The following is a 13,884-nucleotide window of genomic DNA, read 5'->3' as shown; positions in this document are numbered from 1 at the left end:
AGCAGCCTTTCTTCTAGTCATTCTTGAATATTATATTTTAGATTAAATCACAGCAAACCTCGCACAAAACCAAAACTCAAGTGTGGGGTGGTCATCTTCAGACCAAGAGGAGCACAAGAGGAGCACAAGGGGTGTCCGAACTTAAACATGCTAATACGGTGGAGCCGCGTAAGTCTGTACCGGGGTGGGAGCAGGTCAGTGTTTTGCAAGTCTCAAGCCTTTCATCTCAAGCCTTGAACCAAGTCCAAGTCAAGTCTCAAGTCGAGCCAAGTCCGAAGTCACACGTGTGAAATTTTCAAGTCCTTTCAAGTCATAAGCACTGTTTAGTGTGTGCCAAATTTTGGGGGACAAGTGGACAAGTGTACCAAAAAATGTCATTTTAACAATGTAGCACATTATTACATTTGACAAATCCAATAAATTCATTTTGAGTTGTTTTATTTTTTTTAATGACTTAGTGACAGAAAAAGAATGCTGACACAACATTCGGGATTTAGGAATGTAATCCACACATTGGTTGTTTGTTCTTCAACCTGATTGGACGTTAATAGATGCTTTCGATGAGGCAGATTCCGTGGCAAATGTGTTGTCTTGCTTGAAATGACATAATAACCATCTCAAGAGAATCTCAAGTATTTTCGAGTCATCAGAAGAAAGTCTGAGTCAGGTCCCAAGTCGCTGATGTAGTCCAAGTCGATGTTGCGATTGTTGGATGATATTGTCAAGTTGGGTCCAGAGTCGTGAAAATCGTGACTCCAGTCCACACCTCTGGTCTGTACGTACCTCTTATGGCGACAACCCGTCTAGGTCGACCAACTCATCAAGTGCCCGCTTAAATTAAAACATCGACACACGACTGACCGATTTTGTCAACATAAAATGTGAGAGCCAAAAGGGTCATTTCTACGAAAAATGAGTCCGTTTATGTCAACATGTGTTGTAGCACTATTAACTTCATTAGTGTTATCGCTAAGCATAATGAAACGAAGGCAGCAACATAACTACTGTCGAGATACACAGCATTAAAAGGTGCACAGTGACTTCCTGTTCAGTGCAAAGTAAGTTTCAATTTTAACCTGGATTCTACCACAGCAACTAACAAAATGCACCCATTTTTAGGTTGTTTTTTGGGGGGATTGTAGCCACTGGAAGTAAAGATCTGCGCGTGTACGAAAGCTTTATTGTTACTGTAGTCAAGACACACACTGGAACCTCGCTTAGCATCAGTATTTCGTTCCAGAAGATTTGACTGTTAACTGAAACCGACGCTAACCGGATACATTTTTCCCAATAAGAAATAATGTAAATCCAAAGAATCCGTTCCGAAAAGCCAACAATGTTAACACAAAACAGGGTTTTTTTTGTTTTACAATTATAGATTGACATTTCAGAAAAAAAATGGTAAATGCATATAAATGATGAGTGAAAGGGAAAAATGAACATTTAAGGTTACGCTGACCTTCATCGAAGGCGTGCTTCGTGACATGACCGTCCCCAAAGACGCAATGTGGCAGCGAGATCAACCACCACCACCTTCCTGTTTTGACCTGAGTTGCTTCTTGAATTGAAGAGTGTTTCTCACCCAAAAATGGAGCCATTGAATGTTGCAAGTGGCAGCATTTTGATAAAGAAGGTGAGAAACACTATTGAATTAAAAAAATAACTCATGACAAAACAGGAAGATGGTGTCCGTGTGGTGTCTCGCTGCCACATCGTGTCTTTGGGAACAGTAGCCTTCAATGAAGGTAAAAGGAACCTTAAATGTCCATTTATCCCTTTCATTCATCATTTGTTTTATGCTTGTAAAACTACAATTAGAAAACTTGTTTTGTGTTAACATTTTTGAGAGTCAACCGCTGATGACATCATAGACGGGTGATGTAACTTTGTTGTCACAATTGGTTTTCGTGGCAGAAGTCCCCGCAAGCGAATGCAGTTGGATTTATTTTAGCAGGGCTTAGAATAGAAAGGCGTCAAGCAAAAACAGAAGCCAAGTGAAGGCTAATCCCTGTGGATTATTCCAGATTACTGCCATTTTTAACCTACTCACACCGCACGCTGGGTTAAGTTATGACTGACTGACTGAGAAAGGGTGTGTAGGCACAAAAAAAGAACGTTTCAATTAATTGAAACAAAAACAATTATTGTATACCTCTTTTGATGGCATTATCAGCAGCGGGCGCGTCTAATTGATCATAGTCCATCACTTTCACGACCACCACCTGGCAGGGATGCGCATGCGCAAACACAAACAGAGAACTCTTATTAGTTCTGTATACAGTACATCTATAGTTGTAAAAGTAGTAAAAGTAGTATAAGTAGTGTTAGTACCTGTTGTTCTAGCGTCCAGGCCGACGCAGACACTTCAAAACATGCGCTGCCATCGGGACCACTTCCTGTCCTCACAACAGGTACCGGAAAACGGCGGCCATCGGGTTTGACCAGCCTCCCCTCGTTCGGAAACAACACGCGAATGAGCAGTGAGAGGTCTCGGAGCGAGGTGCGGCTGGACCGGCGTCCCCTGGGCAAGTCCCCCGCCTCGTCCTCCTCCGGGCTCCGGTACCTCCAAGCGCGCTGGTCTGAGTTACGTCACCGCCTCTTATGCAATGGCAGCGGTCTGCCTGGCAATGGGCCAGTGAGGAAGTACTGTGCATGTATCATAAATACATCTTGTATTGGTACACAGTAGTGGTGGTGGCGGATCGATACTAGCGTGAACTTCTTGGACACGGGGGGGGGGGTGTATGAGGGCCAATTTTTTTTAATTTTGTTTATCTTGCATTATCTTGACTTTATTTTGCACAAACAATTGTATTATTTTAGTTACACTGTTACACTGTCTGATATTATGCTTATGTTAAATTCTTCACAAAAAATAAAAATACATATTATTAAATAATTAATCATTGATGGTTTTGTCCTGTGGTTTAGTCTCGTGATCATTTAAAAAAAATTAAAGGCGAAATTATTCAAATTGCCTTGAAAAATTTTCAAGCAAAAAATATCTCTATTCCTATTTAGCGGATCGATACCAAAATTTGCACAGAGTGGCACACAGACACACAGACACACACACACACACACTTACCATCTGTGTATCTGGCGAGGAGGCCAATAGACTGCATCACAAACAAAGAACAAACCCCTTTTTCCACCTACCCAAAATCGACAGGAAATGACGCCCCAGGCCAGCTGGACCAGACGGTCAACTGTCCATCGAGTAAGTCAACATGATACTGTGATACATGGAGCACATGGTGCACAGCTATATACACAGTCGGCAAAATAGTTCCTCTGTGTTGTCTGTTACGATAACAATGTTGCTACAGCTTGGTAAATATGCATGTCACGTATGTAAATGGAGCGTTGTTGGCGGCTTTTGGAAGTTTTTTGAGAGAGCTTTAAAGGCGAAATAGAGGAAACCCATTACGTGCATTGTTAGCTGCCTCATGCTGACAGTTTTACACAATTTTGAGCGCACAGAAAAGGGAAAGACGTGTGTGTTGTCGTCTAACAAGTACTGTGGATGATTGGCAGCATTTTTTTCCTTTAACAGTAAAGACAAAAAAATGCCGTTGAAAACAGTTATGGAACTTGAACTTTTCTGAGTTTTGGCACTTTGTTAATTACATGCCACACGTTTTCAGCCAAACGAATGGCGGGGTTACGGTTAGCAGTACACACATGCATTTTTGCACCTTGATGCGTTTGTTGCATCAACCGTCATCGTTTTTAACAAAAATGCAGTAAGTCCTCATGTCCTCCACAGAGAACAGTGGAAATATATGTTGTTTTCAGTATCTCAAACGAAAAACCACCTCAAACTATTGAACATCCATCATCCTTCTTCCGCTTATCTAGCCCAGACTTCCCTCTTCCCGGCTACTTCGTCCAGCTGCTTCCGGCAGATCCTGAGAAGCCAGTTGAGTGTCCTGGGTCTTCCCCGAGGCCTCCCACCAGATCCTGAGAAGCCAGTTGAGTGTCCTGGGTCTTCCCCGAGGCCTCCCACCGGTCGGACATGCCCTGAACTGGGAGGCATCCTGACCAGATGCCCGAGCCACCTCATCTGGCTCCTCTCAATGCAGAGAAGCAGTGGTTCTACTCTTGAGTTTCTCCCGGATTGACAGTACTTCTCACCTTATCTCTAAGGGAGAAATGCAATTCGGATTCTCGTGCCCACGATCTTGTCCTTTCAGTCACTACCCAAAGCTCATGGCCATAGGTGAGGGTAGGAATGCAGATCGGCCGGTAAATTGAGAGCTTTGCCTTTTGGCTCGGCTCTCTCTTCACCACAAAGGACCGAGGCAGAGTCCGCATCACTGCAGATGCCGCACCAATCCGCCTGTCGATTTCACGTTCCATCCTTCCCTCACTCGTGAACCCTGAGGTACTTAAACTCCTCCCGACCCGTAGACGGAACTCCACCCTTTTCCATAGATTCAATAATATCTTGTGCCCATAAAACATGCTGGTATGGTATGGAATGCAGATCTTCTATTTAATAAGACCAACCCCAATAAATCGCATGTACCTGGAAAGCCCAGGATGTCCTTTTATTCAATTATTGTGAAGTGTATGTGGGACACAGTCATGTTTTGTTTTTGTGCAATAGTTTTAACTGACAACACCCTTGCCTGACCTTGGCCACGACTCTTGACACACACACACACACACACCGCAAATACGTTAGATAGCAAGGTAGCTTTTCCAACTGAGGTTAAAGAGGCCCTCCAACAGAAAAACCACACAAGTGCATGCACCTAAAGCGTGCGCAGTGTCAGCACTGTAAGCTGATAATTGCGCAATAGCAAGTGGGAGGGGGCTGAAGAACAGCCACCGCGTCTGATAAATGAGAGTTTCTTCATTGACGTCAAAGTTGCGTTTCATTTGATACATATTTAGACTGGAGCGTCTTGGCGACACATTTGCCTGTCCTTGATACTTTGAAACACGACTCATTTTAAGACCACCTGTGGCTTTGATCATTACTCCCGAAACATTCCAAATTGTTGAGGTGTTTTGTTGTTTTTTCAGAAAGTCATACATCATTCACACACCAGCAAATCAAGTTTTGAGTATGTAAAATACCCAACATGAGCGCTTTATTGTGGAGAAGAAAACGTACCGTAAGGTATCATTTCAAAGCCTGTGTTACGGCTCTCAATATGTGTGACTTTACGCTAAAAATCATTTTAAAATGTGTGATGTTGGTGTCAGTATATCATGAGGTAGTCAAGTAAGACCTATCATCTTCATTAAATCGGTAAGATAAAGAGGCACTAATTACTGTGGAAAATCCAAAGTCGAAAGACCCAAAAGCGGTACAACCCCAATTTTCTGGGAAAAAATGTCATCCACCACACGTGACGTCATGACGCGTCAGCAAATCTTGTCCGACCTCATCTCAGCGAGCATCTAAAAGCTACTAAACTCCAGAGTTTTTGTCTTTTTTGTGACGTCACCACAGAAATGGACCAGCGGTGTGCAAAAAAAAAAAAGTGTGATTATAACCGTAGAACCAGAAATGTCACCTATTGTGTGACATTGGAGGTCTGGCTGCTCAGTACAACACGAGCTATGCAATGAGTGACATATCATAAGGCTTTAACTAAATTCCAGCAATAATCAACAATAAACCACCACTAGGTTCCCTCTCCGCCCTGTACCTGTCAGGTGAGTAGCTTTACTTTACTCAAGTTTTATTATATCATGGCCAGGGGATCCATCGTGCTCACTTTAGGGGCATTTAAACCATACTGGATCACAGTGGGGGCACCGGAGTACATCTTTTCTAATGATTCTCCATAAATCTCAAGTTTGTATACATACTGTAGTCGGGATGTCCACATTTTTTAGCTTCCGATCTGATCCGATTTTTATTTTTTTTTATAGTCTTGCCAATCCGATCCGATACAATCCTGAAAAAAAAAAAAAAAACGAATAGTAAGCTTTTGTTACAAACATGCATTTGTGGAATTGAAAAAAAACCCAATAAAAGTCCATCAAATAAAAGATAAAATTGGAAAAAATGGGCGTGCAAAATACTTTTTGGGTAGGACTAATCACCTGACATGGTTGTAGAGCAATTTGTCCTGTGATTTACACTATATGAGGTTGTTTTTTTTTTTTTTTAACAAACTCTCTTCAAGGCAATAGTCCCTAGTATAAACAACCAGTGGTTAGAGCAGCACTTCCCGTTAGTGGCCGAGCCAGACATTTTTCATTGGGATGGCCAAGGTGAGACCACTACTCACATAGGGGTGGCAATAAATTGATACCTGAAATGTCTAGATCAGGGGTCACCAACGTGGTGCCCGTGGGCACCAGGTAGCCCCCCACCACCACATGAGGTGCCCGCAAGCCTGCTTTTCATTCAGGTTTTCAGTTAATAATGAAAGAACAGTAGAAAGAAATGCATTCTGAAATACAAAATGTGAGTTGTGGACACCAGCATTTTGTTCATGTTCTGGTAAAACAAGCATATTCGCTTTGTTTGGGTTTAAAATAAGCTCTGAAAATAAATGTTACAAAAGTGAGTAGCTCTTGGCCATTTTCATTTTGTAAAAATAGCTCTCACAAGGAAAAACGTTGGTGACCCCTTAGATGGCCAGTGGGGTGGCCACGGCCACCACGTAGCTCCGCCACTGCTTCCCGTGCGAGCTCCCTGCACAATGACACAGCAGCCCGGGCACAGTGACGGGGAACTATCGCTGCAGCTAAAGAGAGGAATATCCAACGTCCAACGTGAAACTAACTTCACCACGGTATGCGGGGCATGTCTGCATGGTGGTGTAGCGTTTCCTTCTTGTTGTGGGCAGCAGGAGTCAAGTGGTGAGTTGAGGCGCATTACCGCACCTGCCATGTTGGAGTGTGCCCCGGAGTTACGGACGTTTATACGGCAGCCGGATCTCATGGCGGAAGCTGATATTATCTGATCTTCAAAATGCAGCAGATCGGCAGCCAATTCCGATCCTGAAAATCAGATCGGGACATCCCTAATACACAATGAATTTGGCAGCATAGTAAATTTGGCAGCCTCGTCCCCAGACCGTGCTTATTCGGCTGCAGTTGGTCAGGGGCCGACGGTAAAATGGTAACAGTTAGACCCCAAAACAGATTCATTTCCTTTGCATCCAGTGCACACGACGGCTTGGGTTCGACTGTGGAGGTTCCACTGTAGAAAAGTTTATCTCTAAAATAAATTAGATAAAACACACAAAAAAAATCTAATTTTTCACAAGAAGTCCCAAGAGACACGACCAAGGCCTCAGCTTGTTGAAATACTGTTTTAGATTTGTGTTACATTCCCAGTAAATGGCTGACATTGATTGACAGGAACAGGACTATAGAAAGAGAAAAGGGGGAAAAAAACAACAGTGAAGAAATAGAAATGCAGTCGCATATTGTACATGTGTGAATGAACAAATCATGTCACCTTTCGCCTCTGTGTGCAGCTTGGAGCCATCGGGGCTGGTCACTTTACAGGAAATAAAGGTCTTTCTGCCTTCCCTCTTATCCAGGGAGGATTCGATTAACACCGTACTTCCCAGTGTGATTGGGCTTAGGAGAACACAGGGATTTGTTAGGACAGCATTCAGATTTACATACAGTAAATGCCCCATTTAATGCCTCTGTTCAATTAACCGCAGTATGGCGCAAGAAATTCCTGGTAAAAAAAAGAAGCCCAACAGCTGTGGCGATGGGCAACCGGCTGATGTAGTGTTTTATTAACTCCACAAGATGGCAGCAGCCGCTTTGGAGGAGCATGAGTGATCAGCATCCAGCAGCTTTGTCTACATGTTCATGTTACACTTGCAGTTCTGCTGTTTTTCAATGAACTCATCACAGCTATGAATCATATCAATGCTGCCTGAGCAGTTTGCTCCTTAGCGCCATTACAACATTGGCTTCAAAGAAGAGCCACTTTGAGAAGCTGACAGGAAGATCCTCAGCGAACGACTCAGCAGCTGTGTGGAAAGACTAGAAAGTCATCACCGACCACAGGAAACAGCCCCCCTCACCCAGCAGGGGACAAAAGGGCTGCAGCCAACCCCTACCTCATTCACAGCTCCAACCTCCACCAATACTATCCGGTGCCGACCTGCACACCCAAATATCCCTGTGCGACACTCGGCCTGCACGAAGAGTCTATGAAAAGGATGTATGTCTGGGCTCTAGGACCTGAAGGGGTCTCACCTTCCTGCCTGAAAGCCTGCACAGCTCAGATCTTCAACAAATCACTTGAGCTGTGCCAAGTCCCCTCTTGCTTGAAACTCTCCACCATTGTCCCCGTCCCCAAAAAACCCTCCATAACAGGACTGAATGATTACAGACTGGTGGCCCTGACGTCTGTGGTCAGGAAATCTTTGTGAAATCTAGTGTTGGAACACCTGAAATGTATTTAAGGCCGGCTGGTGTTCGTTTACAGGTGTGTCCAGGATGCAGTAAACACACACGGGGCCGCACTACATTCTGCAACACCTCGACTCTGCAGGGACATATTCCAGGATCCTGGTTGTGGGCTTCAGTTCCGCAAGAACATCCGACTTACAGGAGGCAGCAAGGGAGGCCGAGGAGCGCTAAACCCAGTTCCTGGAACATCAGCATTGGCACCCTCCCCCCCAGGGGTGTGTCCCCTTCCCGCTACACCAGGGGTGTCCAAAGTGCGGGCCGGGGACCATTGATTTGGCCCGCGCCACACATTGTAAAAAAATAATTTAATAAGGAAACTAAAAAAAAAAACAACACAGCCAAAAAGAAAAATAATTTTACAAGAACAAAGCCAAAATATTAAAAGAAAAAAGTTGCAAGCTGACAAGAAATGTCATAATTTTACAAGAATAATGTAAGATTATGACAAAAAAATAATATAATTTTAGTACCATAAAGTTGAAATACTAAACAAAAAAGACATTTTTTTTCCAAAGTTGTAATATTAAGAGAATCAAACAAAACAACTAAATTGTTACTTGTAATTTTTCGGGAAAATTAGGGTGTGGAAGAAGTTATAATTTCACGATTTTAAAGTGATAATTACAAGAACAAAATTTACAAGAAAGTTGAAATAGAGGGAATTTTTTCTTTTTTTTTTAAAACAGAAATGAAAAAAAACGATTTTACAAGAATAAAGTCAAAATATTATGAGAAAAAAGTTGTATTGTAAAGAAAAAAAGTCACAATTTTATGAGAATAAACTCCAAGTCATTTTAGTAGCAGAGTTTAAATATTATTATTTTTTTAAGTCCGAACATGTTCTATGATAGACATAGAAAACAAAAAGTTCTCATTTTTTGAATATATGGGGATAAATAAATAAATAAAATAATATTATGGGAATAAAGTGAACATACTGTATTATCAGAATAAAGTCTTTACATTCCAAAAAGAAATACAAAGATGATTAAAGAAGGAAGCTCTAATATTTGAAGGAAAAAAAAACAGCAAAAATGGGGGAAAAAGCAAAGATAAAAAATGATACTAATAATAGGTTTAATATGTTTTTTCACCTATATCACAAAGCTGAGATACAGTTTTTTCTTGAAATATATCTACAGTAACTTCTTTGAATATCTCCATGTGTTGGTTTACAAAACATCAAAAAGGCCCTCGGTGGAGAAAGTTTGGACACCCCCGTTCTACACAAATGAATGCACCTCAGGCGACCCAGCTGTGAAACTGCTGAAATTTGCAAATGACAAAAGTAGACGCGAGGTGGATCAGCTGGTCTTCTGGTGTGGTCAGAACAACCTAGAACTGAATCCGCCCAAACTGTAGCGATGACAGTGGACCTCCGGTGCCCCATAGAACATTTTACTGTTATTAGAGCTGTTAATAAGAGCTAATTTACTGAAAATACACACATGCATAAGGTCCATAGCACATTAAACAAAACAGACAGTGTTCGACGTTTGAATGTGGATATGCTGCATTGCTACCTGCGGTAATCGATGTTAAGGTTGGCAGTCATCAATGGTCCAGAGTCGTATGCCGCATGAGTCCCTGTCACAGCATCAATCATGGTGGCGATTGCCCCCCCGTGGACATGTCTGGAAATACAAACAAAAAAATGCTCAATCGTGAACGTGCTTGTGCTCCCCGCAAAGCCAAAATTGTTTATATCATATAAATTTTATTAGATTTAAAAATTAAATTATGGCTAAATAGGTGGGTTGGTAGGTAGATAATTTGTAATATTTACGTAGTTAGATAATTTGTTTGATAGGTAGATAGGTAGGTAGGTAGGTATGTAGGTAGACAGCTAGATAGGTATATAATCTGGTAGGTAGGTAGGTTGGTAGATGGATACAAAAAAAGAGCAGTAATTTTGTGACAATAAAGTAGAACAATGTGAGAATAATGTGATTAAAAAATCGTTGTAATCTTAAGAGAAAAATGTTATCATTTTACAAGAATAAAGTTGTAATATTGTGAGGGCAAAAAAAATTTAATTTAATTGGCCCTCGCCCTCAAAAACACAATTAAACAAAAAAAGAAACAACAAAAGTGAAAAAAGCAGTTATTTTGCAAGAATAAAGCAAAAATATTAGGAGAATAAAGTTGTAATATTAAGAGAAAAAGTAATAATTTTACAAAAATAAAGTCGTAATATTAGGAGAATAAAGTTGTGATATTAAGAGAAAAAAGGTGTCATCTTATGAGAAAAAAAGTCATAATTTTATAAAAAATAAAGCCATTACATTAGGAGAATAAAGTCATAATATTAAGAGAAAAAAATTGTAAACTTATTCGGAAAACTTTTAATTTTACAAAAATAAACAATATAATATTATGAGGGAGAACATTTATTTTAGGTGCATAAAGCTGAAATATTAAAAAAGTCAACCTTTATGCAGGCCCTCAGTGGAAAGTTTATCCTTGAACTTCAGTAAAACTAAAATAATGCTATTTGGAAATAGCAGAAAGGACACGTACGACTAAATACAAATACACGGAGTGGACATTGAAAATAAATTTCTGGGGATCATAATAGATGAAAAAATTAGCTGGAAATCTCACATCAAAAATATACAACATAAGGTGGCTTACATACTTCAGTACTGAATAAAGCAAAATTTGTTCTTGATCAAAAATCACTCCACACTCTTTCCTGTTCTCTGGTGTTACCATATCTAACTTATTGAAATAATTATAAAAGCAATGTTCACTCAATCAATGTACTGCAAAAAAGATCAGTGAGGATCATTCATAATGCCGCATATAGAGAACATACAAATCACTTTTTAAAATCACAAATATTAAAATTCGTTGATTTAGTACATTTTCAAACCGCTAAAATAATGCATAAGGTTAACAATATCCTGCTACCCAAAAATGTCATACAATATTTCTCTATAAGAGAGGAGAAACAGGATCTTAGGGAAAAACTAAACTTGAAACACTTACATGCGACAACAACGCTAAAGACCCACAGCATTTCTGTATGTGGAATTAAATTATGGAACATGTTGAGCAAGGAACTCAAACAATGTACAGAGATGAGCAAATAAAAAAAACAAACAGTAGATGTTTGCTAAATACAAGGCAGAAGAGTCTTGAACTTGTTTTGTTAAAAAAAAAATCACATATGGAATACAGGAAGTGACTAAAATATACTGCACATGATGTGGAACGGATGGGAGCTGTGCTTCTTCCTACTCCTTTTGGACATGTGGAACTATGAATTGAATTATGTGATGTATTCCATTGTAACTTGCATGCACGTTGAAATACAATTAAACCACAACCAAAGTGTTTGGACACCGCTGCTCATAGAAAAATAGATGGGTGGAAAGATGGCTAGATAGACAAGATAGCCACAATCGAATGATAGATAGCTCACCCTGGAGGCCCCTCCAGCAGGTATCCAGCCTGAAAAATGCAGACGGTCCTCTGCTCTTCTTTGTTAAGAAAAACAACATACTCAAAGGCAGCCCCTGTGGTTTTTATGCTGCGGGTAAAGAGACGATTTTTGGACTGGATTAATTTACTTAGATAGGCGCCACCTGAAGAGGAAAAACAGAAGAGTGGTTGAAGTGTGAGAGTTTTTTTTTCCTACTTGTCTACTGGTAGTAGGGTGAATGTGCGTCAGTCCATGCTGTCCACCTGTAGCATACTTGAGGGTGCGATTGTAGCTGGGTAATCTCCTCCAAGGTCCCCTCTGTTTCTCCCCGGTTTCAGTCTCCACCTCACACAGACTGTTGTAGTAGTCGTACAGGCGCATCATTTCTGCACTCCACGAGGAATTTGGCAGACTGAAGTCCCGAGGCTTGAAAGAAAAAGAGAAGGGCAGACCCTGAGGATGACAGGGTGCAAAATTAGTATAAGGCTGTGTCTGTGGCGCACACGCCATTTGAGTGCATAAGTGCATTCAAACTGGGAAGTAAGGCAAAATGTAGTGTATTGTCAGGAGCTGGTGCAACGATTTGGGATTTGGGACAGCATTACACTGTCAAATGTAGTTTTTAGTATACATGTTGAAGCGTACTGAAAGTATTCAAGCCCTGGATCAATTCAAAGGGAACCTTTCCAAACATATGGTAAATACATCAGAAGCGCAATGAGTGACAGTACATACCACCATAGTGCGTACAATGCTGCTTGTGAATGGAAGGCAGGCGGATGGTTGAGGATACTCGGATGGGGTTGAAGCAAGGTTCTTACAGCCCTTCAGTAGTCGAAACAAGCTTCTCGCCATCTGTGCGTTTGACATGACGACAGAAAAAATACAAAAAAAACAATAATAGAACAGCGTGTTTCAGAGAGGGAAATTGAAATGATTGCCGTTGATGACGCAATCGTTGTATAAGTATAACTTAGCTAACGTCGACAGACCGATATATTTATTTACCAAACCTGTGTACAGGAATGGATAAACTCAAAAAACGAATGACTTCATGTGACGCAAGTTCACCTCTGTCAACTTCCGGCATGCGGGATCCGCAAAGAGTGAGGTATCTGTGACGCAAGGTTCACGTGACCTTTCCCTGCATTGTGATTGGGCAGAATAGAGACGCTATTTCCGGAACCAGTCAGCGCGTTCTCATAGCAACCACCGACTGAATTACTGTACTGTATATTTTGTAAAGAACCAATAGCGACAGCATAATCATGCATTTAATGCTATAAATATTGGCATTTGAGCAAAGTATTTTGCAATATTCATACCTCCGTTTGCGGCATGCATTATGAGAATACGACAGGAAAATACTAAAATATAAACGAAGTGAGGTTCTAAAAAAGCACACATTTAACAAAATGCCGAAGAGTTCAAAATTGATAACAGGAGCCAGAGTTGACGAAGCGCAAATGGCCGTGTCCCGAGGTAACCCCTCGCCAACCTCCTAGCGTGGTAAACATTGTCGTCGCACTTAACTACATCACTGACCATAATCATATTTCATATTTCATACCGTACTTGTGTTGTGCAAAATCACATACTTTACAATTTTTCGGACTGACTTTCACTGTGTGAAGTTTTCCACTGTCGTCTTCCTTTTTTTTTATTTTTCCCACAGTTGTCTTCCGGCATGACGGACCACTTGATGTGACGTCACAGTTGTCTCCTTAGTCACGTGCCTTATTTCTGCACTGTGATTGGGCTGTATGGACCCTATTTCCTATTGTACGCCCGTTTCATGGCTACCGACTTTGGTTGAGACTTTTGTTGAGACAAAATGTTAAAAATAAATATGGCTCTTTTTCTATAACTTACAGTGCATATTGCATTATTTGTCTTTATTTGTGTTACGTTGTGACCTGATATTTGAGTTAATTAGACAGGTTTTTTTTTATTAATGGCCCTCAATACATGGTAAAGTACAATTAAATAAGACAACTAAGAAAACTGAAAATTGAAAAAATTAGTAGTCGTTTTACAAGAATAAA

The 13,884-nt window shown here is 40.8% G+C and overlaps 3 protein-coding genes across 4 annotated transcripts in view; 1 reads left to right on the top strand and 2 right to left on the bottom strand.

Annotated features, from left to right (window-relative positions):
* The window catches only part of rorc (RAR-related orphan receptor C), a 37,100-nt gene extending 34,523 nt beyond the window's left edge, over positions 1-2,577 (bottom strand). Inside the window, exons 1-2 of the mRNA XM_054781060.1 lie at positions 2,332-2,577; positions 2,153-2,222 (exon numbers count right to left, since the gene is read on the bottom strand). Coding sequence (XP_054637035.1) covers positions 2,153-2,204 — 52 coding nt within the window. The 5' untranslated portion in view covers positions 2,205-2,222; positions 2,332-2,577. The remainder of the gene's footprint in view (positions 1-2,152; positions 2,223-2,331) is intronic.
* LOC129185284 (uncharacterized) lies at positions 2,474-4,465 on the top strand. Its single transcript, XM_054782113.1, has 3 exons — positions 2,474-2,635; positions 3,022-3,220; positions 3,862-4,465. The coding sequence occupies exons 1-3, from the start codon at positions 2,474-2,476 to the stop codon at positions 4,122-4,124; spliced, it is 624 nt and encodes a 207-aa protein (XP_054638088.1). The 3' UTR covers positions 4,125-4,465.
* On the bottom strand, positions 2,506-12,948 carry them4 (thioesterase superfamily member 4). Of its 2 annotated transcripts, XM_054781062.1 has the most exons (8): positions 12,911-12,948; positions 12,575-12,694; positions 12,103-12,292; positions 11,840-12,002; positions 9,936-10,046; positions 7,436-7,560; positions 3,089-7,343; positions 2,506-2,646 (listed from the first exon to the last, which is right to left on the bottom strand). In XM_054781062.1, exons 2-7 carry the CDS (start codon positions 12,692-12,694, stop codon positions 7,300-7,302), a joined length of 753 nt encoding a protein of 250 aa, XP_054637037.1. In that variant the 5' UTR covers positions 12,911-12,948; the 3' UTR covers positions 2,506-2,646; positions 3,089-7,299. The 2 variants fall into 2 exon arrangements, with proteins under 2 accessions (XP_054637037.1, XP_054637036.1); XM_054781061.1 differs by lacking the exon at positions 12,911-12,948 and having other exon boundaries at positions 12,575-12,900.
* Positions 12,949-13,884: the final 936 nt, after the last annotated feature.

This window comes from Dunckerocampus dactyliophorus, chromosome 7 (assembly GCF_027744805.1).
Source record: "Dunckerocampus dactyliophorus isolate RoL2022-P2 chromosome 7, RoL_Ddac_1.1, whole genome shotgun sequence".
NCBI lineage: Eukaryota > Metazoa > Chordata > Actinopteri > Syngnathiformes > Syngnathidae > Dunckerocampus > Dunckerocampus dactyliophorus.
This window is presented reverse-complemented; position numbering and strand designations above follow the sequence as displayed.

Coding starts and splice junctions, on each gene's coding strand:
- LOC129185284 (XM_054782113.1), top strand. CDS start 2,474: ATGAGCAGTGAGAGGTCTCGGAGCGAGGTGCGGCTGGACCGGCGTCCC. Junction 2,636..3,021: donor GTCTGCCTGGCAATGGGCCA/GTGAGGAAGTAC, acceptor ATTCCTATTTAG/CGGATCGATACCAAAATTTG. Junction 3,221..3,861: donor GACGGTCAACTGTCCATCGA/GTAAGTCAACAT, acceptor CCGCTTATCTAG/CCCAGACTTCCCTCTTCCCG.
- them4 (XM_054781061.1), bottom strand. CDS start 12,709: ATGTCAAACGCACAGATGGCGAGAAGCTTGTTTCGACTACTGAAGGGC. Junction 10,047..11,839: donor CTGCTGGAGGGGCCTCCAGG/GTGAGCTATCTA, acceptor TTGTATTTCCAG/ACATGTCCACGGGGGGGCAA. Junction 7,561..9,935: donor CTTAACATCGATTACCGCAG/GTAGCAATGCAG, acceptor TGTTCTCCTAAG/CCCAATCACACTGGGAAGTA.